General features: G+C 41.0%; 1 protein-coding gene across 1 annotated transcript in view; it reads left to right on the forward strand.

The window, feature by feature from the left end:
- The window catches only part of PGAP6 (post-GPI attachment to proteins 6), a 654474-nt gene that overhangs the window by 344996 nt on the left and 289639 nt on the right, over positions 1-19839 (forward strand). Inside the window, exon 8 of the mRNA XM_086941336.1 lies at positions 18965-19088. Coding sequence (XP_086797462.1) covers positions 18965-19088 — 124 coding nt within the window. The remainder of the gene's footprint in view (positions 1-18964; positions 19089-19839) is intronic.

Genomic DNA, 19839 nt, shown 5'->3' on the forward strand with positions numbered 1-19839 from the left:
CAAAGCACATCAGCGTGCATAAACACGAAAATGTTTTTATCTACCACGTATTTGACTTATCTCCCTGAGATGCATTCCCGTGTGTTTTGGCAATGGTAGTCTGTTCATTACATAGATCGCCGAGGGCGGTAGTACAGACCGCGCGTAGGAAAGGGTCAAAAGCCAGGGGTATAGGAGTATGTAACAAGCGAGCCATTTAATTGAAAAAACTAAACGTGACAAACGGTTGCAGGATCAGTGAAGGTTGATTTTTTAATTGAAAGTATAACAGGATCAGTTACAATAAAATCGTCTATACGCACACCATGGGCGAGTATCATGGGTTACATTACTTTGAAGCTTTATTAATACAATAATCAATAATGAAAAATCGACATCAATAGGGTTGTCCGTATTCCCAGTCAGTACCCTTCCCCGCCCGCCATGTGCTCAAAGACCGCATACATCTCCCATAACGTCAAGGCTAAGTAACTAGAACGTCATAAGGAGTTGCAAGTCGCGCCCATACTGGCGCCATTTTGGTCGAGGCCAGGCAGGTCCAGAGTATAGTTCAATGTCTCCAATAAGTAGCGGCAGGACCAGAATCCCTTTCGGCAGTTCTGGCTTCGTCATTACGAGCACTAGAAAACAAGACATTCTGGGCAATACCACCCTTGACGCAGCATTTTATGCTACAAGATGGTGTCTTCCATTCAGAAAATATTGTTGGCAGCATTTTGAAAGGAAAGATAAACGGCCGTTCTCCTAGTGAGTCTCACATTGTTACATTTATGAAGAATGTTGAAGAGTAGTATGTTGAAAATCTGAAGCCATCGTTCTACAAACTCTCAACCAGCCTTGGATGGAAAAATCCTGAAGAATGTACAAACTGAAAACCAGTTTTTGTTTGCATAGCATCAGCAGCAACACTTGAGTCAGCTTTGTGTGAAGCCGCCATCTTGATCCAATCAATACCGTCCCCTTGCACACATTCAGGGACCAGGCCGCAGGACGTGTCTTCAGGTCAAACGGATTGTGGGACAAGGTCCAGAATGGAAGAGTCACCAAAAGGCAACACGTTCCGCCTGACCCCGGGAGCCGACCGCCTATGTCGGGGGCCATCTCAGGCCACACCAGGGCAACAAGACTTGGGGAGGGGGCAGGAGTCAAGTGCCCCCTCCGAGTCCGCGCCACCACACCGCCCCTCGGGGGCCTCCGTCAAGCGGCTCAGGGAGGCACCGCAGGCAGCGGTTCTTCAGATCAGTGGCTGTCAGCAGCGATCGTTGGCGCTGTGGTTGCGGCCGGAGGCCCCGCCTAGTCAACGCCCCGGCCTCTCCATCTCGTAGGCCGCAGAGTATTCGGGAAGAAATCCCGGGAACGGCGGCATGCATTTGGATCGATGTTGCAGCAGGCTGCCATGTAAATAGTTATTTAATAAAACGTTTTACCCTGTTACTTTGCTGGTGTGTTGTATATATTTATAATATTTGCATAGGGTTTGTCGTTGTTTTGGGCGGGGTGGGCGGCGGAGGCGAGCTATCTTGCAGCCATCATGGCGTCGAGCTTAGTTCCTCTCACCAGTTTCATATTTCTCATGAGGGGTTGTTCCTAATGTTTCTATTTTAGCGAGGTCAAAAAGAGATCCCATTAGTGGCCTACTGATTTTGCTTGATTCCTTTTGTTGTTTCTAACGATTTTTCACTATCTGCAAAGACTAAACAGAGTATTGCGACTCTGTGCTTGTTTGTCAATAGAGAATGAACCAAAGAGAACCAATTCTAAAACAGTAAATGCTTGGATAACAATCAATCAAATGGAGAGGGAAGCAGGCACGACGGATTACAACGGGGGCAAAGGCCTGCGTTACCTACCCTTCACTATCTGCAAAGAGAGAATACTCCTAAAAGAAAAGAAAAGAGGGGGGGGGTAAAGGGGGGGGGCAGCGTTCAAAGCACATCAGCGTGCATAGACACGAAAATGTTTTTACCTACCACGTACTTGACATTTTAAAGCTTTTGATATTTGCTATTAAAAAACCATTGAAATTCACTGAAAAAACCATAGGTTATAGACCATATATAGTTAGGAATTAGCATTTACAAAACCTTGAAAATTCACTGAAAGAACCATGGGTTATAGACCATATATAGTTAGGAATTAGCATTTACAAAACCTTATTTTACTCACACAAAACCATTGAAATTCCATATATAGTTAGTTGCACTAACTATATATCGCGCACCCGCAATCCACTGCTGATGATGTCACATATTACATCATTCATGGACTATATATATATATATATATATATATCTATATATATATATATATATATCCATCAAACACTGCCACAAAGTGAAGACGCCACAACACGAAGAGTTTTGCCTTTTAATGAAGGGCTGGAGCATCGCAGGTTTAGCAGTCTCTCTTGCATTGAATATTGATGGCCCAACGTGTTTCAAGCATACACTGCTCTTGGTCACGGGCTGTTCGGCAAAGGAAAAAGGTCGGCAGACACGCAGGAACAGCTGGTTAATACACCCTTGATCCCGCCCCAGTGGGCGTGTGCACGCACAGCATGCTGGTGCTTGAAGTTCCTTATTTGTTGTTTCCACAGTGGGTGCCTTCGTTTTCCCCAAAGTTATGCCCATTTGTACCCAGGTGGGTTGGAAGGTAGCTGCCAACTCCCGCCATGTCTTTTTTCAAAGTCCTGTCACATGGCACTCTCCGTCCCGGTGAGTTCGTGAATGTAAACTCTGGGACTGTCTGATAGCAGCAGGGCGTCTTCGCGACCTGACCGGCCGCTAAAAATCCATCAAACACTGCCACAAATATATATATATATAGTCCATTGTCGAGTAGTGTATAGGTATGTGGTAATTGTTTTGTTCACCCTGTACCCCTTGTGACACTTATTTGTGAATTTGTTATCTATGTTTCTTTAACCTCTTTCAGTCCTGACGAAGTTCAGTGCACCCCTCCATTGTTCTTAAGGTTCCCCCCGTTGGTATCTAATTCACATGGTTCACTCGCATCTGGTCCAGGATTTCAAAAAGCCGTGCGCAGCTCCCTCCATTTTCCAAGGTCCTCATCCAGTCTTATCATTTTAAGGCGCTACTTAAGTGGGTGGCACAATAAGTGCTGCAGGCCCACTGGTAGCATTTCATTTACAGACCCTGGATATATGTAGTACAACTGTACTAGGGACCTATAAGTAAATTAAATGTGCCAATTGGGTGTTGAAGGAGATATTACAAGCACTTTATCACTTGTTAGCAGTGGTAAAGAGTCCAGTGGCCAACAAAAATGAATTCAGCAAAACAGGAGGGTAAAGGCAAAAGGTTTGAGAGGGACCCTGCAGAGAGGGCCAGGTCCATTACCCCAATTCTAATTGTAGGTGCCCAATATGTAAGGCGATCCATTCTGGTCATACTCAGGTTTTTTTTTTTAACTTGCCCCATAACAGCCTGGTCCTAACTAGAGGTTTACCAGACGCCAATCTTGGGTGGACAAGTCATCTAGTATTCTAAACTGGGTTTTTTTTGCTGTAGGTCTAAATATTTCAGCTCCCCCACATTAGTAAAGCATATGTGTAAGTGACTGCAGTTAGATAGGTTGCCTCTTGTGAAGCACTGGAAAATTTTAGCTCAGAAATTATATGTTGCGTTGGATCATATATCTAAAGAAAAATCAAACATAATAATGGTTCCGCACACAATAATATAGTTGAGCTAGATACAGAAACAAAAGGGCAATCTTAATGTGCACACAGGAGGATTTCGGATTCCACAATGTATCTTTATCCAAGAAGAGTCCTTTGTTGTGTTTTTACAAAGATAAAATCCAGTAGCTGACACGTTTCATCCCAAAAGGGACTTCTTCAGGGCTACAGAAAACCATATAAATACATTTTGAAATATGTACATACACATAAGCAAACTCACAAAAACATGTATTGATATAATGTGAAGTTTAAAAACAGAAGCTTAGTCAGCTATATCTCTCCAACTAAGTGGTTTATGGCTGTTCGTCTTATTTTCTTTCATACTAGTTGTGTTTACACTTTTCATTTTATATTTTGGTGGATTGCAAGGGTATCTACAAAATAGAGGGGTAAGAGAGTTCACATAACATACCTCTACAATATGAAAGTGTCTTATCCCATTCCAGATTTTTTTAATAATGATTTCTTTCCAGTGATAAAGTATATATATTTTTTTTTCTACGCATTGTAATGCTTTCAATATTATCTTTTCAAAATGTACATTTAATTGACTGTTTATACAGTTTTGATAACAGGCTATGGACTAGAGGGGAATTTTATGCCAATCCAACAATATGTTATTCATCATTTGGTGTGCATTAGGTTATCTTTAGAAGTACTCTCAGTAGGGTGAGGAGAGGAGAAAAAGACCTAAGGAACACTTTACATCAAATAGATATCAAATACTGTTTAGATATGACATTCTTTAGCATAGCGTTTTTACCATTGTATCTTGTTGTTTTTGATACAAGCAGAAATGTAACTTAAAATTTGAGAATTCTGTACTTTATCCGTATTCAAAATAACACAACAGATTTTACATTGCTAGCATTGATTCATATTAAAAGACAAGGCATTACATATCAGGTTGGCCAATAGAAGAAAGGTTGTATTCTAAAGCCAGCAACATTACAATTTTTCTGTCCCTTTAGTCTAGGTTAACACCAATAGTTGTTTGGTCTGAACAGATCAATAAAGGGAGGTACTATACACTGTATATACTCTTGTAGTCGCATAATTGATACAGTACTCGCTCTAGTGATTGGGGGCAAACAGTGCCACGTTCGGATAAAACCTGACAATTTCCCTTGATATTTTAATTATTGCATCGCCCAGAGTTTCACAAAACATGGGTTACAAGTTTAGATCGTATATTAGCTAGCGCTGTGTGTTCAAAAACATTTTATAATAGAAGAAAATAAACATTTTAACTATATATCCGTGCCATGCAATGAAATGTCACATTTATATTTGACATTCATGTGGATACTTATTTATCTGTTCGGACCAAACAACTATTGATGTTAACCTAGACTAAAGGGACAGAAAAATTTTGGCAACACATACGACAATAAAATCGTAATGGTGCTGGCTTTAGCAAATACGACCATAAAATTGTAATGGTGCTAGCTTTAGAATACGACCTTTCTTCTATTGGCCAACCTGATATGTAATGCTGTGTCTTTTAATACGATCCAATGCTACCGATGTAAAATCTATTGTGTTTTGAATACAGGATACAGAATTTTCAAATTTTAAAGTTCAATTTCTGCTTGTATCAAAAAAATAAGATACAATGGTACAAACGCTATGCTAAAGAATGTCATATCTAAAATATAGTATATGATATCTATGTGATGTAAAGTCTTCCTTAGGTGTTTTTCTCCTCTCCTCACCCTACTGACAGCACTTCTAAAGATAACCTAATGAACAGCATATGATGAATAACAAATTGTTGTTGGATTGGCATACAATTCACCTCTAGTCAGTATCCTGTTATCAAATCTGTATTCCTACTATAATAGTTCATTTCAGCCAAATCTGTTTTGTTAAGTAGAGGATATGATATATTCACTATTTTGAACCTCCACCTAATTAAAATCACTTACGGCTATTGATGCATAAAATCATAATTAGCCATTTTCTAGAGTACATTATCTCACTTGAACTCATCCATAACAGCATAGTTGCCACCTTAGTGGTCACTGTGTCACAAATGTTCCCTGCTTCGGCCTCCTTATTTGCACTTTTTTTTACCTTTTCGCCTCCTTCCTAGTGAATCATGTAAATAACAAGCATTGGTAAATGCATTTGGTTTCACTTATTTTTAGTTGTAAGTTGTAGCTTGCTGAGTAGTTTTACAATATAAGTTACAGAAAGTATATTAAAGGGATATGGCTGGTTTATGTACAAAAAAGAAATATATTGTGCTGTTACTAGTGCTATAGTGTGGGTAAGTAATAGCATAATTTTGAAAAATGAAAGAGGATAAAAATAAAATTAATTGATATGATATCAATGTTATGTGTTTAGAGGTCCCTGTACCACTGCACCTGCTGCACCATTCAAATCAGTCCCACAGCCCAGCTGTGCTCTCTCTAAATTCAATACAATGTACTTTAGGTACATTACCAATTGGACATTGGGTCACCTTATGAGCCCCTGTACAGTGTACTATCGGTACCCAGGGCATAGGTGCTTCCAAGGCCTACCTGGGGCTGCAGCATGTATTATGCCACCCCTGGCTGGCCACTCACATTGACACAACTGGCTGACCACTCAGCTGGGGCAAGGTTGTGTAATCACCCCTTGCTTAGATATAGTATTCCTATATCTAACCTTATATCTAAACACATATACACCTATAAGTCACTCCTATGGCAGGCCTTAACAATCCTGGAGGCAGAGTGCTTGGTTTTGTGAGATGAGGCTCTAGCATGAGCTGAGCCTGTCTGCAGCTTTCGGAACTATGTCCTTATAGCTGTTCTATGATATAGCCATATCATATACTCTTAAGTGCATTATGAACCTCGCGGTTAAATGCTAACTCTGGTTTGGCTTTATCAAAACATGTTGTGTAAGGTGTCATACGCTTTGGAATACTACCCCCTCGCCAGTTCTTGCGACTGGAGTAGCATCCCACCCTTCTAGAGGGAGAAGACATGTTGTTCCTACTAATCCCAGTTAAAGTTAACCAGAGCCTCAGCATCACAAAATGGATGCTGCTGCCACAGACACAAGTCTGCCCTCCTGCTTCTGGGAGTCCTTCCAGCGAGGGAGGCTTGGACAATAGATTTCCTGTCTTGGGAGGTGCTAGCACCACCCCAGACAGGCTATAGTGTATTGGGGCAGGGAGGGCTGAAAGAAATGAGACACTACCTGGGGCACACAAGGTGTCCCATGCATAGTCCAGTTCAAACCGGTGCTGGGGCACTCCAGCCCCAACTCTGGCGCGAAACTGGACAAAGGGAAAGGGGTGTAACCACCCCCTTCCCTGGTCCCACCAATAGGAGGGACCTAGCAGGTAATCCAGCCCCTAAATTTGGTATATAGGTAGGAGCTGAGTCCCAAGACTTTAGATTAATCCTGACTGAAACTTGAAACGGAACTCTGGACCTTCGACGTTCTACTTGAAGATAGAAGACTGAAGAATCTCCCTTGTGGTCAAGGAGTGACCACCCTGCACAAGCAGGCACCATCAAGCGATCAACGGTTTGCTTTGTCGTCGCTCCCGCCCGAGCCCGAACACCGAGCCTGACAAGACCCGGACTTCCAGACTTCCTTCAGCCCGATCCACAGCCACAGCAAAGCTGAGACCCGTGGAGGTGACGTGAGACGTGGGACCGGCCATCTTGGAAAGCCAGCGAAATGCTTTCCGTGCAACTTCTGAGGCACCCTCGAAGTTGTGCATTGGGGATTGAGAAGCCCCAGCCCCGAGCACCAACTCCACCGAAGATCAGCCCTCTACACTCCATGAGTTCTGCGTGGGGCCCTTCTGCATTTTCCTGCTAGACGCGTCTGTCCGGTCATTTGCCCGTTGGCTAGTTGCCTCTGTGATGACAAAACCTTGAATCTACACCGCTGGTCTGGTTGCTCCAGACTGGCCCTTGCTTCCCTGAGAAGGAGAAGCCCATCAGACCTTGCTGGTCTGATTAAGAAGCCATCTTTGATTCCTGCGTGGGTTGCCTTAGCCAAGGCTTGTTGACTCTAATCCGGAAGCCGACACCGCTGACAGCGAGATCTTTCGCGGGACAGTCCGTGCCCAGCTCCTGGTCGTCGTCGACACCTCCTGGTCCACGTGGCTGCAGAGACAAGCTACACGGCATCACCTGATTGCTTCGCGACATCGCCTGGTTCCTTCCTGGTCACTGGCTAGTGACCCAGACTCTGTCCCCTTTGCTTTCAGGTACTCTTCATCCTCGATCCGCCCTTGGATCCAACCGGACACTTCTCTCCTGGTCGCCTGCAGCATCTTTCTTCAAGGCTCCATAGGATTCAGCGGCGAAACCCGACACAATTTGACACCTATGCACCCGCTTCCTATGGGTGAGGTAACGCAATTACTCCGGTGCTCCTGTGGGTATTGACTATCCTAGTGTCTGTTTCAAGTAGCATTCACCTAGTCCATCCAGAAGTGCCCTAAAAGAACTAGTTTCCAATTCTTTTGTTCCCATACAAACTCTATGGTAACTTGCGTGTGTGTAAAGACACTGCACACGCCTCCCGTGGGCCTCCTACTTCCTATCCTTTGGTAGTACAGTGTAGCCCCAGCGATGCCCTAGGCCTATCCTTTGTTTGTGACGTGGTTCTTATACCACTATTTTAGTATATGGTTTGACGTGCCCCTAGGGTGCTACTGTATATTGTGCAACTTATTGTATGATAATTAAGTATCTTGTTATGTGCTTGAGCCTCTGACCTCATAAAGAGATCAGAGGGGTTGTGTTAGAAATAAATACATATATATTTTATATATAACCTGTGTGGTGTCCTTTCATTTGGTATTAAAGGGGTTACATATGGTAAAACAGCTGGCTTCACATGCCCTCTTGAGTTTAGCCTAAGACTGCTTTGTCCATGCTACCACTAGGATACCTGGTCTATAAGGTTGACTTTACAACCATCACCATAAGGGTTGTTTGGACTGATACAGGGTGCCCACTAGAATAGTGGACATCACATATCAGGCCTACTTCTCACACCGGACACCAATCATATCTTTCTACAAAGGATGCAAGGCCTCTTTACTAAGTTTTTGTGTAACATGGTGCAGGAGCCCACCCTATGCAGTGTCTTCGGTGTTTAGTGTATCTTTGTGAAGGAGCAAAGTCGCCAGCCATGTCTGTTCTCTGATTTCAAGGCTTTGCCCTGACCCTTCCCGAGCCGTCCTTTGCCAATGAGTTTTTTTACGCCTCGCCGCCTGTGCCTCAATTAACATCTCCCCAGTAACATCATTTTACACTTTCACAGTAGTGAAATGACTATCCATGAGACTTGTGACAACATCATTTTTCCAAGCGATTAGATGCTCTCGAGGCGTATTAACACAACCCACAGTCATGCAACACCAAAAATAGCAAATGAATCATTACCACTGCTAAATAACCCGTATGTGCTATTTCAGTACTGCTCTCCTGCATGTGATGGGTGAATTCATTTTCTAGGGCCTGAAAAAAAATATAAGTCCTACATGTATTAGCTATCAGGGGCCTTAGTCTGTAGAAATGCTACAAGTGTTACATTATTACTCCTCAGAGATTACCACTAAACGTGGTGGTAATTTTGGAGTCATTGGTATTTCTTACAACTAGTAGTATGCTATTACTGTTAGAAATATCACAGCGAAAATTCAAATGTTCTGCAGTAAGAGAAGTATATATATTTTTTTTTTACCTTTGTTGTAACTTTTTACCGCAGCAGAAAATGCCACAGGCTAACATTAAATAGTAGCAATTAAAAGGGCAATCACATGAATTGTGGCAAAATTTGTCATCACTAGAGTGTGTTGTTACCATACCTATACCTAGACCACTCTTCAGGTATACGCGCCGTGTTACGGTTTTACCCACTTTAAGATTTGCTCAGAGCTAAACTTATTTTCGATTCTTCATACTGCCGTTTTAGATAGTCTTATTTTAATGCTGTGGTCAGACTGACAGTAATGTATTTACTGCAGGATTTAATCCAGCGGAATGTTTTGTTTTTGTAATTTTTTTCAAAGCAAGGGAAGTTCACTTATGAGATGGGTGGTATTTTAAAAAATCAGTATTTAGCATTTTCCACCAGTGTCCAAATAATGCTTCCTGTTGAGCGCCAAAGACACCTACTATGTAAATTACTTTAATTACTGGCAATGCAGAGGACTTAAAGTGCAGAGTATTAATACATCTCACGCTGCTTGAATGTATCACTATGGAACATGTACCACACATAATACTAAGCAAGCCTTGCTTCTATTGCTGGGTATAGTGCAGGGAAAAAATAGAGAACAGTTACGTAAATCTACTGAAGTTTATCTGCCTGGAGAACGCAACTTTCATACTTCCAAATTAAAAAAACTGAGTACCATTAAATCCAGTAATAGTAACATCCGTTGCAAAGACAAAAGTACACTCATCAAGTTATTATTATTCAAGTGCTACGAAGTATCCAGGGGAGAACATGACATGCATACTTAGGCACAGCCTATCCTAATAAACAGCAGTCAGCTCAAGCAGCAACAAAGCCAATGGGTTTCAATTTTGTATTGTAATCAGAGAGAGTGGCCAATAACATAAAGGGTCAAATGCACCGATGTAAACAAAGCAAGACAAATACAGGCTTTTATAGTCACACAGAACATACACACACAAGCACCTAAGCATACAGACAACATGCACAAGAACCCAGATGTATGTCCATCGTGCACAAAAATAGAACCCAACAAAAATATCCTAGCTAGCATATCGACTACCACAGTAATGTGAATGGAAGTGTTTATAATCTAACTATGGACTCAAAATTCTTAATGCTACATCTAATGGCCACTTTAAGTAGAGTTCTTTCTTTGTGTATTTGTTCCACAATGAACTGTATATTATGGGAGAAATACCATATTTACCTTGCATCTCCCTGTAAGGGGTCCCTTCTGGAGGGGCCGGCTGACTTTATTCAAAACTAATCTTGGTACCACAAGAGCTGCAACACCACTTACGGAGTATGCTGAGAACAGGCATGTTTTACAAATATATGGAAAATATTACTACACCAAACAAATATTTCAAAAGGAGAAAAATCTCCACATTAACCTGCTTTCAATTTTTGCAAAAAGTGAATAACAAATCCAAACCAAAAGACAAAGTCCAAACAAATCAAGAGTGCCGCTTCAGCGACCTTACCAAACAGAAGTCTCCAACTCCCACCTGCCGATCCCTGGTCGACGTAATGGTTGCTGTTAAATGATGCCAAAGAAAACCCCAGTCGAGACCAGCCACCACCTGTAGGGTAGATTCAGGAAAACCGGAAAAGTCATGTCGGCCTGCAAAGACATGGGTCTCCTCATGCAGTGCACATCCTTAGTAATATTTCGATTCTCCGTCCAAACCACTTTTTCAGACGCCGAGTCTCCGATGGGGCCCCACGTGCAGGCACCACCTGTGGAAATATGCCTAAAAGTGGGCCCACTGGTGCAGGGTCACCCTCTTGTCCACTGGTCCAAAGACCAACAAAATTGAGATTGGCACTGGAGTTGGAATAAATAACAAGTTTATTAATCACTCATGAGTAGGACCACGTCCACACAGCACTCTCAAGTGCTGCAGGAGATAGTACACTGAATTCACAAACCATTTCCGTTTTATACCGGTTTTCTGCAATGTAAGCATGTGAACAGAAATGGAAAGAACAGTTTTAGAAATAGCTATCCTCAAACAAGGGCAGATGAATAACCACTTGGTCAGCTAAGTGGGAGGGGAAGCAGAAATGCTTATGGCAGCAGTAAATGGGCGACAGTTAACATCTGAGATCAGGTGCACTGGCAGCTACAAACCCCCAGCTCGTACATTGCTTTAGCTGAGTTAGGAAGTCAACTAAAATAGATAACACAAGCAGAGTGAAAAAGTAGAGCAGCAAAGGACGGAAGAATTACGAAGGAAACTGAATGGACACCACAGCCAAAATGGCTGTCGCTTATGCTAAGTAAAATATTACACATTTCCACAACTGCCTGTTCAGAAGTAAAATATTGGAAGATTTGGTGTTTAGAGGGGCTCCTATAGCTTTGAGAACCGGTTTCACTGCTCCTACTGCACCATTGAAATCATGACCCTAGTGTCTGCAAGGTAACTGCACTTGTGATTGCTTATTTAGTAGCTAAATATAACAATATTTGATGTTTAGAGGAGTTCTGACACATTTTGGCCCTCGTGCCACTGCACCTGCAGCACCATTGAAATCATTGCCCTAGTGCCTGCTAGATTTCCTCACTTCTGACTGCTTGTTTAGTAGTAAAATAAAGCATTATTAGGTTTAGAGGATTTATGAAAACATTGAATCGGTGCCACTGTACTTGCCGCACCATCTAAATCAAGCCCCTTTTAACTGCAAGGTAAGTGCAATTGTGTCTGGCTGTGTAGTAGTAAAATATAGCAATATTAGCTGTTTGGAGGTGTTCTAACAATGTTTGGGCCCGGTTCAACTGCACCTGCTGCACCATTCAAATCACGACCCAGTTGCCTTCAAGGTAACTGCACTTGTGACTGCCTGTTTAGTAGTAAAATATAGCAATTTTAGGTGTTTAGGGTTCTGGTGTCGCTGCACCATTGACATCATGACCCTAGTGCCTAAAAGATAACTGCACTTGTGACTGCCTGTTTAATTGTAAAATATAGCAATAATATGTGTTTAGAGGCGTTCTGACAACTTTTTTGCCAGACCTACTGCACCTTCTCCACCTTCTTTTAAATCATGAGTCTAGTGCCTGACAGATAACTACACTTGCGCCTGCCTGTTTAGTTGCAAAATGTAGCATTATTAGGTGTTTAGAGAAGTTCTGATTAAACACTGGGCCTGGTGCCACTGCACCTGCTGTCCCATTGAAATATTTACCCTATTGCCTGCAAGATAATTACACTTGTGACTGCCTATTTAGTAGTACAACATAGCAATATTCGGTGTTTAGTGAAATTAATAGTACTTTTGGCCCTGGTGTCACTAAACTTGCTGCACCATTTAAATGAAGCCCCTTTTATCTGCAATTGTGACTGACTGTTTAGTAGTCAAATTTAGAAATGTTATGTGTTTAGTGGGGTGCCTAGAGCTTTTGGTCCTGGCGTTGCTGCACAATTGAAATCATGAACCTGTTGTCTGCAAGGTAACTGCACTTTTGACTGCCTGTTTAGTTTTAAAGTTTAGGATTATTCTGGGTTTAGTGGGGTCACCTGAGCCTTTGACCCGGTGCCACTGCACCTGCTATACCATTCAAATCAAGTCTCTTAACTGCAAGGTAACTGCAATGTTGGCTGCCTGTTTAGTAGTCAAATATAGCAATATTATGTGCTTAGAGGAGTTCTTTTTTTTTTTTTACTTTTTTTTTTTTTTGTCCTCATATATGCCACCAGAATTCGTATGCTCTAGATGGGTCTCACTGTTGCCTCTTATACTGTTGTTTTCGAGTCCGCCCTGGAGACAGTATCATAGCAGACAGAGATGTCCCAGAGGTAGACTGCTTTCCTTATCCTACTCCTCCAGGCCTATTTTAGGCACCCTAGGCCTGGTGGAGGACAGGACCGACACAACCTCTGGCGTAATCACAGGACCGCTCACCTATTTATCCAGACCACCAATTTAGACCAGACATTCTCAGTATTCTAGCTACGGCCAGCCAGATCCATTTTACATACTTCCATAATATACTTCAGACATACTGCAAATCTAGGAGGAGACGCTGACTTCCACTCCATGCAAATTTGTCTCCTTGCAATGGCCACTATATAAAAGATGAACTGAGTATCCAAACTATTGATATTATAATCTTTCAATAGACCAAAGAAGACAAGTCTGCGAGAGCAGATAATAGTTATTGAAAGTACATCACCCAAAAAATCCATTATCGCTTTCCAATAGTCTTGAATAACTGGACATTCCAAAAAGATATGAATATCATCAGCTGCGTTATGGTTGCATCGGGGACAATAATAGTTATAGTTATATAGTAATCTTGTACAATTTGGCCGGAGTCCAATAGACTCTATAAGCCGTAAACAGGTGGTTGCGTCTTAAATTGGCTGGTTTAATTAGCCTCTGTGAAAGAGAAAAGGAATCTAACCATACTTTACTGACTTCTTCAGGGGGATCAGACATACAATTTCCCCATAACTTTATTACCTCCAAGTGCAATTTACTCTCCTCTTCTTTAATCATCAAGTTGTACCAAAATGAAAGTTCTTTTACCCATTTCCCCCCTCTGCCAATTGCATCAAGAATGTCTGTATCTTTCTCCCTTTGCATATTTTGACTAGACCACCAGGCAGATAATTGATAGTATTTGAACCTAGTCAACTGGCCGTCGGTAAGTTGTACTAAAGAGTTCCAATTGACTAGGCCCGAATCTGCCCAGAGATCTCCCCATTTTTTTAACCCAGCTGTTTTCAGAGGTTGTGACAGTTGATCCTGTAGGCATTGAGGTGTACCAGGAGAATCCCATATTGGGGTGTGTGTGTGATAGTAAGGAATATCAAATGTCTTCCTGATAAACCCCCAATTTTTTAATGCAGTCTGTAAGATTTTGAGGCGTATTTTTAAAAAAAAATTCTGGTCTCCAAACTTAAATATAAAGTAATCGTGGTCATAAGGTAAATCAATTAATAGAGCTTGAAACAGGCAACCCTGTGATGATGCGTCTAACTTATTTGCAAGAAGCCTAAAATTTTTAAAATGAAATGCATGACAGTATGACAATAGATCAGGGAGGGCTAACCCTCCTATTTTTAAACCCCTCCTCAATTTCTTCCATGCAATTCTTGTTGACTTACAGGCCCATATAAAAGATCCAATTTTACCCTGTAAAGTATTAATGTCTTTCAGTGAGAATGATAAAGGGATACAGTTGAATAGAAAAGTCAATTTTGGAAGAATTGTAATTTTAATGAGGTTGACCCGACCATATATATTCAAAGGCAAATTCCCCCATCTTATTAAAGTTTTATTAATGTCTTTAACCACCATATGCCAGCTGAGTGATGTAATATCTTTTAATGATTTGGTTAAGTAAATTCCCAGGTACTTCATTTTCTGTTTTGCGCCCAATATATGAGTGTTATTATTCCATCCCATAATCTCCGTTTTCTCCTTATTAATCTGGTACCCTGACAGTTTCCCAAATTCTTCCGCTAGAAGGAATAGCCTCGGTATTGCTACTGAGTGATCAGAAGTATATAAAAGAAGGTCATCTGCGTACAACGCCACTTTCAGGGACAAATTGCCGAGCTGAAATGGTTGAATTATATTGTCCTCTCTAATTCCACAAACAAAAGGCTCCATATAAACATCAAACAAAAGGGGAGATAAAGGGCAGCCCTGCCTAGTACCTCGGGATATGTCAAACCACTCAGATAAAATTCCGTTAACTAAAACCTTTGCCTTTGGATTGTTATATAATGATCTAACCGCCTCTATGAAGATTAGAGGGAACCCAAATGCCGTCATTGTGGCCCATAGATACTTCCAATTGACCTGATCGAAGGCCTTAGCCGCATCTATGGCGACCAGGGCCAGCGGGAGATTTTTAGCGTTGGCATAGTCAATGGCCCCTATTACTTGAAATGTTAATTCATTTAACTGTCTCCCTGGGATAAAGCCTCTCTGGTCAGGGTGAATTATAGATTTTATGACCTTCGATAGTCTAGTGGCTAAGATACCAGAGTAGATCTTCATAACTGTGTTTAGCAATGAAATGGGTCTGTAAGACTCTATTCTTTTTAAATCTTTATTTCATTTCATTTCATTTCAATCTTTATTCGGTTTAAAAAACCTTGTAAGATACAATACATTAAAATCATGACACATCATTATAGTACATAGTAAATAGCAGCAGTGGGTAAAAATTTATCATCACATCTTATTTGTGCAAAGTACGCAAAAGTCATCTACACCGGGATTGACTGGTTCCTGGTCGGTCCCCTTTCTATGAAGAACACTAAGTAAATATACACAAAGGTAAAATAATAAGTTAAATATCTGTTATGTTTAAAAAGTGATATACACCATAACAATAAGACAGGCAGCATTATACAACAGTCAGTAACATGGTAAAATAGCCCATTATATTTAAGTTTTCTGATTTTTCTTTCTCCTAATCAAGGCAGCACATAGGAGAAAACGACTTAGGCTAAACACAATCGGTTGTGCAGTATCTCCTTTAAATATTCTTAAACCAACCTTGATTTGTCTAAGGCCTAGCCTATTACAAATTGGCTTGAGCCATTTTTTCCTTGCTTTAAGGTATGCTGGGCATATAAATAAAACGTGAGACTCATCTTCTTTCACCCCCATTTCACATAATTCACATATGTTTGAGCCAGCAACCCCAGTCAACCCCTTGTTGCAGTTCCAGCTAGTTGTTCTATCTTTTAATAGCAAAATGCCATAGCGGAACTTTAAATATAGGCTTTTAGCCAATGGAGGGTGGATTTCGTCCATAAAGGGCTCTAGTTGCATGTTCATTTTAATTTCAAAAAATTTTGAAGTTAGAGTCCCTGTTCTGGGATTTGCAAGCACTGAGTCTCTAGTATAGTCCCAGTACCTTTGCTTCAAGATGTGTTTTGAACTACTTGTAAGGGAATCGGGGTCAAGCCAAAAATCGCTTAACCCTAATGTTTCAAACCATTTTTTGACGTACTCTAGCCATGGCAAGGGCGTGATATTCTTTATTGCCAATATCTCTTGCAAAGCTTCTCTATAAACAGCCAGCTCCTCAGTGGACCATAAACGGACCCAATAGAGTAGCGGGCGAAGAGAAGCATAATCGTCAGTACGCCTAAAATTAAGGTCCCATAATATGGGTGTCATTGGAGTTGACCCGCGTATCCCTAAGAGTTGTCTAATGAAGGAATTTTCCCTCACTCGGAAGGTATCCTTTAAAGCATAAGCCCAAAAGTCCGCACCATAAAGTGAAGAAGATTGCACTTTATATTTGAATAGTTCGATAGCTGGTGAGACCGCTTTGTAATGGCTATTCTTGTGCTTCCTTAGGATTGGTACCTGATTTTGGGTTAACCTTAGTTTTGAATTCTCCAATTGCGTTTTCCATGTAACATCACTGTCTAAAATAATGCCCAGGTATTTAAAATTAGGGACTTCTTCAATAGGTTCGTTGTTTATTTTAAAAACCTTATTAAAGCCTTTATGGGGGTTGATTGTCATGATTTTTGTTTTTGAGGAGTTAATTTCTAATTCCTTGTCATGACAATACAAACTGAATGTGTTTAAAAGGTTTTGGAGCCCCCTGGGTGTCTGAGAAATTAAAATTGTATCGTCTGCGAATAATAGTGCCGGAACGGCTTGCCCACTCAATTTGGGAGAGTCATGCTTGCAGCCCAAAAGAGTATCAGGGATGTCATTGACATATAGAGAAAATAAGGTAGGTGCCATTACGCACCCTTGCCTTACCCCTTTTGCTATTTTTATTTTCTCGGTGACTTCTCCATTCGGTCCCCATCTCACGCGTGCATAATTGTTCTCATGGAGTCTAATTAAAATTTGAAGGATATTTCCAGGGACACCCATTTTGTTTAATGTCTTCCATAGGGCTGCCCTAGGAACCATATCAAAAGCTGCCTTCAAATCAACAAAAGCCACGTATATATGGGAACTCCTTATAATGGTATATTTCCAGACTAAACATAAAAATCTAAAAACCTGGTCAACAGTACTTATCTTACATCTAAAACCTGCCTGATATTTTGTAAAAATAGAGTGCTCTTCAATCCAGGAGGTAAGCCGACCAAGAACCTGTCGTGCAAAGATTTTTTGTAAATCTTTATTTGGTTTTGGTATGAGCGTTATAATGGCTTCTGCCCATGAGGGAGGTATAGAATAGCCATGGATTAATAAAAGGTTGAAGAGTTCCCTTAATGGAGATATTAATTGATCTTTGTTGTCCAAATAGATCTCCGCTGGCAACCCATCTGAACCTGCAGCTTTCCCTCGTTTCATTTTCTTCAATTGACCCAGAAATTCCCCTTCTGTGATCTCACTTTCCAAGTATACTTTATCCGTTTCGGACATTTGCGGCAAATGTTTTATTATCAGCCAGGATTCTAAATCCTCCCCCTTAGGATCTTTGTCTTCCGTGTAGAGACTTCTCATAAAGGACCTGCTTAGAGGAGTTCTGACACGTTTGCTCACGGTACTACTGCACCTGCTGCACCATTCAAATTATGAACCCATTGTCTGCAAGGTAACTGCACTTTTGGCTGACTGTTTAGTAGTAAAATATAGCATCGTTCTTGTATATCAACTTTACTTTTAACACACAGTGTTTAATACAACATTTAGAATTTTATCATAATGACCAAATAGATTAAGTTGGAAAAATCTATCTGACAATGCCTACAAAGTGCAAAGAAATATACTGAGGCATGATTAGGAAATGCCACAAACTTTCCAAGGCAAAAACATCTGCTTTACACAACTAAGTAACAAAAAGCAAGCATTCCAGCATACTGTTAGAAGCTGTCTGCCTTTCCTCTGGAAAGAGATCCTATCTTGACAGTGAATTGGGTTTAAACAGCATGAACCACTCTAGTGGAAGTATCATGATGCGTGCAGCCAGGGGGAAGTTAACAAAAAAAAAGTTCCACACAAAAGTGAATGAACACAGTAATTCGGTTCTGGTAAGTGATAAGAGCGCCCTTTTAAGATGTAATGAATACAAGAGATTTCACAAGCATAGCGCTGTGTGGTGAAACTTAAAATGGGTGCCCGATTCTCTTTTTCATGATTAGTTTCCTGAATTTTAGCATTAACTCAAACAACGGCATGGCTGCTCAGTTTTATGCTGTATCTGTGCTTCTCAAAGATTACATTTCATACTCCTGTAGCTGCATGAAGCCTTAAAAAAAGAGTAATGTGCTAAGATTGATCAAAACATTTGTAAGGAAGGAAATCCTTGCCATATTAGTGGAATAGGTCATTCTGTGTAGTTGAATGAAAGGCAATGAGTAAGAGGGAAATTAAATATGTGTGTGAAGCTAAAGGACTTACTTGAAGAGCAACAACTACCCTTTAAAGCAGGGATGTAATGTGTACTAAAATAAAACTGTGAAGGATATTCGGGGAGGTTGGGAGGACGTCCGATTTTTGTCTCATCTGTATAGAGTACTACTCCATTTTACCAAGTGATTCCATCGCTGGCTTGTTGTCTGTGTTCTTAACCACAACTCACATTTCCTTTTATATCTCAAGCTTTTTTTCAGGGCTATCCTTTCAACTTGAATACTAGCGTCACTGAGTCAATCCATGGCCTCCCCTTCCCGGAGACTGGCAAGTGGTACTTAACTATACAAGTCTTCTGCCCCAAGAACCGAAGGTTAGTCTTTTGTGGCTGCTGATCTTTATACATAAGAGGGCGGCCCGATTCTGGCTCTTGGATTGCTAAATGTAAACATAACTGTGTTTATGTGGTTTTCTCTTTGGCACCGTACTGTATCATGCTTTGCTCTTAAACTTTCAGAAGCTTCCTCGGTGTCCTGCACCTTCCCAATTAAAGTAGTCCTGAACATACAAAGGAGAAGATTTGTCTGTGTAAAGTTTCTTTAATGTCCTTGTTTAAAAAAAGCTATATACCCAAAGTAAGGAACCCCCGCTCCCAAATATGTGTGCACAGTCTTATTTCTACGTCCAGTAATTGTCAGAAATATCTCAAATGGTGTGGTGCGATTGAAAACCATATTTAGTATGCAAAAGGAAGTCCCTGAATTCACAGTCCTACAGGATAGGTCTTAGATCCATTATCGGCCTGTGGAAAGTTATGCCTGGACTCCTCTGTGAATTGTGAGCAGGGTTATGTACTTACAGTTAGCAGGGTTTACTTTCTGTTTCACAGACTCGTATAAATGTATTTAGAACTTCACAGAAATAAGCACGTTTTTTTAAATAGCCTTTATTTAGTTTTCAGGCGTCAACAGAGGCATGTTACACCTAGAAACATTAATGAATAATCATAAAATTGCGATATTCTCACACAAACATAGCTTTATATGGGTAGTTGGAAACTGGTGTCCCATCAATATGTGACTTAACACAAATGATAGTTCTGTAGTGCGTCCCCAGTGCAGGGC

The sequence above is a fragment of the Lissotriton vulgaris genome, chromosome 10, assembly GCF_964263255.1.
Source record: "Lissotriton vulgaris chromosome 10, aLisVul1.2, whole genome shotgun sequence".
Lineage (NCBI taxonomy): Eukaryota > Metazoa > Chordata > Amphibia > Caudata > Salamandridae > Lissotriton > Lissotriton vulgaris.